This window comes from Coturnix japonica, chromosome 8 (assembly GCF_054131305.1).
Source record: "Coturnix japonica strain WE chromosome 8, WE-NBRP24, whole genome shotgun sequence".
Classification (NCBI taxonomy): Eukaryota; Metazoa; Chordata; class Aves; order Galliformes; family Phasianidae; genus Coturnix; species Coturnix japonica.
Genome location: NC_140670.1, coordinates 21,038,011 through 21,045,845, shown reverse-complemented (window position 1 = coordinate 21,045,845; position 7,835 = coordinate 21,038,011). Strand labels below are relative to the sequence as shown.

At 52.6% G+C, this 7,835-nt stretch overlaps 1 protein-coding gene across 13 annotated transcripts in view; it reads right to left on the bottom strand.

The window, feature by feature from the left end:
• Positions 1-387: 387 nt before the first annotated feature.
• DNMBP (dynamin binding protein) overlaps positions 388-7,835 on the bottom strand; it is a 28,679-nt gene continuing 21,231 nt past the window's right edge. For 6 of the 13 annotated variants that reach the window (XM_015867205.2, XM_085554571.1, XM_085554570.1 and 3 more), the window contains 13 exons: positions 7,616-7,803; positions 6,906-7,005; positions 6,208-6,355; positions 5,720-5,737; positions 4,925-5,124; positions 4,382-4,512; positions 4,036-4,140; positions 3,745-3,873; positions 2,976-3,308; positions 2,653-2,835; positions 2,375-2,573; positions 1,840-2,279; positions 388-1,514 (listed from right to left, as the gene is read on the bottom strand). In XM_015867205.2, coding sequence (XP_015722691.2) covers positions 1,326-1,514; positions 1,840-2,279; positions 2,375-2,573; positions 2,653-2,835; positions 2,976-3,308; positions 3,745-3,873; positions 4,036-4,140; positions 4,382-4,512; positions 4,925-5,124; positions 5,720-5,737; positions 6,208-6,355; positions 6,906-7,005; positions 7,616-7,803 — 2,363 coding nt within the window. In that variant the 3' untranslated portion in view covers positions 388-1,325. The remainder of the gene's footprint in view (positions 1,515-1,839; positions 2,280-2,374; positions 2,574-2,652; positions 2,836-2,975; positions 3,309-3,744; positions 3,874-4,035; positions 4,141-4,381; positions 4,513-4,924; positions 5,125-5,719; positions 5,738-6,207; positions 6,356-6,905; positions 7,006-7,615; positions 7,804-7,835) is intronic. The other 7 variants (XM_085554569.1, XM_085554573.1, XM_085554578.1 and 4 more) reach the window with 3 other exon arrangements.

Genomic DNA, 7,835 nt, shown 5'->3' with positions numbered 1-7,835 from the left:
AGAGCTGCAGCACTGATGGAAGTTGTGTGTGTGTACTTGCATGGACTGAGTAGAGCAAAACTCTTCCGCGTAAGATGCAAACCACCCACAACCCTGTTGTGTCATGTAACACTGCAGCCAGAGAGGGCAGTGCAATCTATCTTGGTCTAGAGGAAGGTATCCCTGCCTATAGCAGGGGGTTGGAACAAGGTAATCTTCAAGGCCCCTTCTAACCTAAACCATTCTATGATTCCATGATGTAGTGAGGACCTCACTGAAATGTAAATGGCACTGCAGGCACTGCAGGGTCCACAAGAAGCTTTGCCCTCAGCCTCCTCACACACCAAGCCAGACACACAACAAGCATTCCCCATCTCTACCCCAGCACATGCACAGGTGCTTCCTATATACAAGGGCAAACCTTTATTTATGGAGCAGCAGTGCAAGGGACACAAACACTGCCCCGAGGACAAAGGAGCTTCTTTCAGGTCATGGCAGCAGCACATAAGACACAGTACCCCCGCAAAGGGCACAGCATCCCTCCCAGAACATAAGCACCATCTCCAGTGCCCTGAAGCATGCACAGGTAAGGCACACCTGGTCAGAGCCCACAAAAATGAGGTGGCAGGACAGCCAGTGCTTTGCCTTTTGTCTTGCTCCAGAGGAGCTATGTGGGCATGCTAGAACAAAGAGGGGGGTCCTGGACACTGGAGACAGTATGGATACAAGGCAAGGTGGTGTTCAGAACCTATAGCTGGTCCCTAATGGCAGGTGCCTAATGGTTGCTGCTAGCAGCAGAGCTTAGTGGCACCCCCCCTTCAGGAGACCAAGCACATAGACACAGTATCCACTGGGGCTCTACAGTGGGTGCTCCTGGAGGCTGGACTCACTGTGTAATTGAACTATTGACAGCAATCCTCAAAGCAGCTTCCTCTGGTCAGAACAGACATTGCTGATCTGGGGTCCTACACAGACAAGGCAGGACCTGCTGCTGCTAAGGCACAGAGAACTTGTTCACAAGGCTCTAGGCTGCTTCTAACACTATTTTGCTAAAGATGGCCTCAGCAACAGTCTTCCACAATTTAAATCCACAGTAGCTCCTCAGTCTTGGTCTAGCCATTTCCCCCTGGGCCACAGCCCCACTCTGCTCATGGCTGGAGGATAAAACAGCTCAGGGTGTCAGGGTGACAGCTGCTGGCCCCTGCTCTTGGGCAAAGTGCCTGCTCTGCCAGCCCACCTTCCCTCTTTCCCACAGCACAGCCTCATCCCCTTGGGGCAAGCAGTGGAGGCCGTGGGCCCCTTGCAGTCCTGGTAGGCACAAGGTGGGGCCTCCTGCCCCCCCAGCCTCACGTGTACTCTGTCTTCCGGATGTAGCTGGAGGGCACATAGCCCTGCTTGCCGTGTGCCTCAGCCAGCCACCACTCCTGATTGCCCGTGATGTCTTCAAACTGCAGGATCTTGAGTCTCTGGTTAGCTGACACACTCAGCTCATTCATGTTTCGGCCTTTGAAGGTGTAGAGAGCGTAATAGACCTGCTGGGCAAAGGGAGGTGTCAGTCAGACAGGCACTCAGCATGTGCCACATGGCACAGATTGTGCACTGAGATCTGCTGAAAACCAAGACACACTGTTGAGTTTTGGCTTGTATACCCAAAGAGCAGCAGACCCAGCCCAGCCTCTGCCAGAGCTGTCCCCAACTGTCCAGCCCCACTTGTAGCCTTGTTCTGTGCACTTATCATCACAAGAGAAAAGTCTCTACCTCACAATTTTTGCCCTGGTCATGCCTAGAGGATGACCCAACCTCCACACAAGTGAGGGTCTCAGCCTTCACACCCCAAACACCAGCTACCTCAGGACTCACCTGGTTGCCTTCTGACTCGCCACTCTCGAGCTCAGAGTCTCTGTTCTCCACCAAGGATGCAGACCTAAGATGTGCTTTGGCGGGGTGCCCATTGCGAGGACTGGGGCTGTAGCCTGGCTCAGGTCGGCTGTAGCGGCGTGGAGATGTCACTGCTCCACCCTCCAGTGGGGCTGTCCTGTCACCAGAGCTTGGGGAGTCCATCTCTGTGGGGGACTGTGGAGAGTGGCACGGCTCTCCCAGTGAAGCAGAGTCCTGGGGGGGTTTATGAGTGAAGGCCACGGCCGCCCTGCTGGGGCTGAAGGTCAGCGTGGTACTGCTGTGGGGAGAAGAGCTGCTATGCTCAGACTCATTGGAAGAGTGGCTGCCCACTGAGACATCCGACTGGCTGCGACGCGGGTTGTAAGGCTTCAGAAAGGAGCTGTACACAAAGCCTTTGGTCACTGCAGAGAGGAAGAGAAAAGAAGCTCAGATCAAAAGATGAGAAGAACCAGAGGAGAGATGCAGCAAGTACCAGAGGCAGAGAGCAGCTACCTACCCCCATTGTCTATGAGCCAGCGATTCTGGCTACCCATGGGGTCTTTCTTCTTGATGACTCCCACAATGTCTCCCTCCAGCAGTGAGACATCCAGGTCTTGGGCAGCATTGAAATTGCGATCTGCCTGGAAGAGGCTGTCAGGGGGATATCGAGCCAGGAGGGCCGCTCGGATGTCATCTGTCTGCAGGAAATAGCTGGGCTGCAGAGGAACAAAGCAAGTGAGAGTGGTTATTCCAGGATGCCAGCTAGCCCTGACATGGGGTACACATGTGACTCACCAAGGCACCGAGTGGCTGCCGCCGGGCAGACTGACGCTCCATGGTCTTCCTCTCAAAAGGCTTCCTGGGGGCTGCTTGTGACTCTGGAAAGAAGGTGAAGGCCTGGAGCTGCTGAAGGACTCGACTGTGCTCTTCCTGGAAGATGGCAATGAGGTTCCCCTCCCGGCCAGACGACTTCAGCAACTGGAACCAGAGCAGGACCAGAGCAGTTAGGTGAAAGCTGATGATGAATGTACCTATCACACCACTGCCCCACCAGAGACCCTGTGCAGAGATCAGCACTGCACTGAGCCTGGAGTGCTGGCAGTGATCCAGGAACCCACCGACAGCAGAGGTTTCAGCTCCTCCAGGGCCTGGCGCACAAAGTCACAGTGCGCCTCAGCATAGCCCCGCACGCAGCTGGCAAACAGCTCCTTGGCTAAGGACAAGAACTTGGGCAGCTCATCCAGCAGCTGGGCATTGAGGGCCTCGTAGTTGTTGCGGGCTGACTGCAGCTCCTCCAGTGTTCGCTTGTCCTTCAGCTTCTCCGCTCGCTCCGTGCAGTTGTGGAAGTCGAGGAGCTTGTCAAAGCGTTTCTGCACCAGCTTGTGGGGCCCTACAAACATGCTCAGCAGCTGGTTCAGGGGTGTGGTCACCAGCCGCTCTGTCCGCTCTTTCTGGTGGGTAGAGATGCAGGGAGAAGGTGAGATTAGGTGCTCTCTTCTGTCAAGCTGAGAACACCAGCAGCCCGCCCTCTGGTACACAGCTTCTCCAGAACAGCACAGTGTCCATATTCCTGACAGCATCCCACCAGAGCTCTAGAGGTCCTTTCCAACATGCATTACATTCAATATCCTACACACATGTGCCAGCATGGAAAATACTACAGGAAGGAGCTGAAGGTTGTAACATTTCAGGTATGGCTGAAGACAAATGCATGCCTAACAGATATGCTCAAGGCACAACCAAACCCCACAGCCACCAAAGCTTTCAAGAGGCAAGAGATGAGTAGGGATGCTTGCACTTATCCCAGGCTGCGTCACTTGTGCAGCCAATCACAGGTGGAAGGGCTCCAGGGGTGTCTGCAGCACACAAGGACATAGGCTCACTCACAAAGGTGGAGAACAGCTGGTCGCTGATGAGTCGGTTCACTTTCTGGAACTGGTCCAGGTCCCCACTGCCTTTCTCCATGCACAGGTCCCACATGCTGACTGCTGCTAGTGCCTTCATGCAGGCCGACTCCTGCACCAGGGACAAGCAGTCAGTGCACCATGCTTGCTGCCCAGGAGAACAGAACTCCCAGAGCAGGCACAAGCTTCTAGGGCAGCCCAGCCCTCCAGAGGCCAATACCCAGGCAGGGCTGAGGGCAGAAGCATTGATAAGTGGCATCATATCCAGACTCACCCGAACGTGCTGCAGGTAGAGTGAAAGGTCCCTGATGAAGGACTTGATCAGTCGCTCCTGCATCCGGAAATTTTTCTCCGTCTCCTCAAAGGCTTCATCCTTCAGCTGTGAGAGAAAAAGGCTCAAGGGAAGCAATGCAGGACTCTGCCACCTCCCAGAGTGTGAGACGTGGAGCCTCTTGCCCACAAGCCAGGGAGCAAAGGCAGGTGGTTCAAACCCTAAGCTCACTGCCTTGCTGACCTGAATCAGAACCAGCCCATCAAGAAAGGGATGTGGGGAGCCAGCAGGTACCACCATCTCCTCAAATCATGGGGTTTAAGTGCACTTGGTAGCTGATACACATTACCTGGGGCGCAAAGCCTGTGAGATGTTTGAGGTGGCTGCTCACACGGTTGGATTTCTTGATGATAGAGTGGAAGTTGATCTTGGAGATCTTCTCCATGAGGCTATCTTCATCCCCTTTCCGGTACTTAAGCACTACAGAAGATGATGCAGAAATTAGAAAACTTACCAGCACAATATCTGTGTCTTACAGTGCCTCATCAACACTTGCCTTGCTGGCTCTTCCCTAAGCAGTGCCCTAGAAATAATAAATACTGCCCATGAACTAGATCTGAGGTGGAAACTACCACTGATAATGCTGTGGTAGACTCTGATCTGAGCAGCAGTGCAGTAGAATTGCATTTAAAAAGCTACACATGAAACACAATATGTAGAGGATAATGTAGTACACATCTGACAGGAGATATTTCTTGTGATACAGTGATATGAAACGCATGCAATTCTACTACACTGCTGCTCAGATCAGAGTCTACTGGGGACAGATTCCCTTCATGTTCATGCAGCTGACAGACTCCATTGTCAACACACTCACTCCCCAGCTCCTCACCGAGGTCCTTCCGACGCTTGTACTCATTGATGTTGACATTGATTTCTTTGACTGCAAGAACAGCAGCTGTGAGTGGTGCCTTGTCAGGGTGAGATTCAGGGGTGGCACTCAGCAGCTCCATCAGCAGCAGGGGGTATCGCATCACCCTTTGTACTGGTTTGATGAGGAATGAACCCAGGTTAATGTAGTTTGTGCAGCCCCTGGGAAAGGTGGAACAAAGAAGATGAAACCAGTTTTCAGTCCAGCTCTATCATGTGAAGTCTGACTCCTTGAACCAACCCCTAACACAACCAGAGGACCAACATGTCCAAATCTATTATACTTCCTAAGTCAGGCCACCCTCATCTCCAAACCCATGGCACTCCCACACCCCTAGTGACCTCAATCAGCCCCAGGTTTCCAGATCTTGCTCATAGCAGGTTATCTTTCCCAACCAGGATCCTCCCCACTACCAGACCCGCTGTGAAACCCCACACAGGCACAGTCTAAAAGGTACCAATGCTCCACTTGCCTCAGACTGTCCCACCACCCAACTGCCAGACCTGACCTGCAGCATAGGGCAGACTGACCATGCTCAGCTCTGCAGTCAGCACAGGACTCTCCTGCCTCCTTGGGGATGATGGCTCCCCAAACCAGTTTTCAGCCCAAGATCCCCCCCTCACAATCTGCCTGTATAGCCCAAGCAGCACTGGTGGGGTATCCAGACATGCACCAAGCTGGTGGTAGGAGGTGAGTCACAAGGGAGCAGGCAGGCCAAGATAGATAAGCATGGGCTAACAAGAAGGAAGCACTTACCACTCACTGTACAGGCTCCTGATGGCCCACAGAGTGCCAAAAAGCAAAGAAAAGCAATAGGTTAATAGTGTGGTAGGCGTGCATTCCCACAGCCAGCACTCTTGCCCCCTTCTGCAGTAACACTGCCATGGCAGCCCTGTCCCAGAGCCGTGTCAGTCACTGAGCCAGGCAAACTGGCTTGCTCCTTTGCTGGTCATGGTGGCAAAGAACTTGGGGAATAGGAACTCTCAATCCATGCCAAGCCGCCTTGTCCACACTTTGGTGGCCCTACAAATGTAGGCCCAGAACACATGTCCTGAGGGGCAGCAGGCTATCACTGAAACAAAGCCCTTTTCATTTGAACCTGGAGCCTTGTCACCTACACAGTGACACAACTAACCCCAGTTCTCTCACCAGCTGAATTCTGAGCACAGCTGCAGAGCAGCAGGGATGCTGGAGAGCGAACCCTCTAACCCAGCTTGGTGGCTACCACAGCCAGAGGTTCCAACCTGAGGTTATCCAGCAGGTCCACGAGTAGCTTCTGGATCTTCTCATCTTTCTCATACGTTTCCAGCAGTGCAATGGCCTCGTCGTGGTTCTGGCAATACACCTTGTAAACATTCTCCAACTCTGCACGCTGTGCCAGGAACACCGGCCCTGCATACGGCAGCAAAGTAGGACTTCAGTGTTTCCAGTAGTCCTGTTGCCTCCAACAGCCATGGAGCATTCATGGCAAGATGCCCCTGACTCCCTATCACACCCTGAGCTTGAGAGGACAGTGCTAACAGAGTATTCAGGGTGGGTGCCTCCCTGCCACACTCTGCATGCCCACACATCCTTCATGCTTTCCTGTCACTGCAGGCCAAATAGTGGGGGCAGGAAGGGACAGAAATGGGAATGGTGCATGAAAGGTCTGCTGAGGCTGAAGCCTGTTACGATAACTCACCAGGACGCGTCTGCTTTCAAGCTGAGCAGCGAAAGCTGGCAGTGCAGGTGTGAGGAGGGGGGCTCACTCTAAGGAGTCAGGGAAATCTATACATGATATGTGTTTCTCAGCACAGTGGCACAGCTTTGCTGTTGGGCTGATGAGCACTGACAAGGACCAACAGGGAGGAAACTCATCCATCATTTAAACTGGCCTGTTCTGCCACCCCACTAGCAAATATCACCCCAGGCTGCTGAGTAAAGGCAACAGAAGAGTTCATACCGATGGAGTCTGAAGCCTCCAAGGTCGACAGCAGGTGCTTAGAAAAGCTAATTACCACTTGGATGTTTCCAAAAAGACTCTCAAAGTCTACATTCAGAACCTACAGAAAAAGAAGAGAGAAGTCCCAGATGGGAGAGCATGTCCCAGCCAGACACAATAGCATCTCCCCCTTGTCCTCCTGTAACCTTCAATCAGCCCTTAGCTCCCCAGCAGCCATTCAGCACAACCTGCTCCCTCCATAGTGACTTCTGCATTCACTCCCTCATTCTGCTGTGCACTGAAACTCTTACTTACTCCTTATGTGTCCTAACAAATGCAGTGTCCTCTACTTTCCCAGCAATTTCATACAAGGGAGTGTCAGATCATCTGACACTCCCTTTCTTGCCATCAATTTCAACACCATGCCAAGATCCCATATCTTCTTTTTCCAGACAATGAAATTAACCCACAAACCAAACGAACAAGAACAGTTCCCACACTAGGAAATGAATCTATGACGGTTGCTGCTAGGTTTCTTGCTCTCAGCAACAGTGAGAACTCAGTAGAATCCCAAAATTGATGGGTTATTTCTGTGACTGCAAGGAGCAGTGAAAACCACCCTGCTGCTCCTACAGCAGCTGAATGTCCCCTGTGGGTTTCAAGAACAAAGCAGACTATATCTTTACTCCTCCCCATCAGCACCACCTCATAGTCTTCCCCCATGCTCCTACCTGTGCCTGCTGAAGGGGCACCATGATCCTTTCCACACACATCTCCAGATCTCGGATGTAGTCCCTCTCTGTCTGGAGCAGTTCCTCAATAACCTTGGACCTCTTTTCCAGCATCCTGTGCTCTGGGCTCTCAGTTACAGCTGAGGATGTCTCCAGGGATGGTGTCTGAGAGGACAGGAGGGTCATCTCTGCAAGACAGACAATCAAGATCAGCATCCTT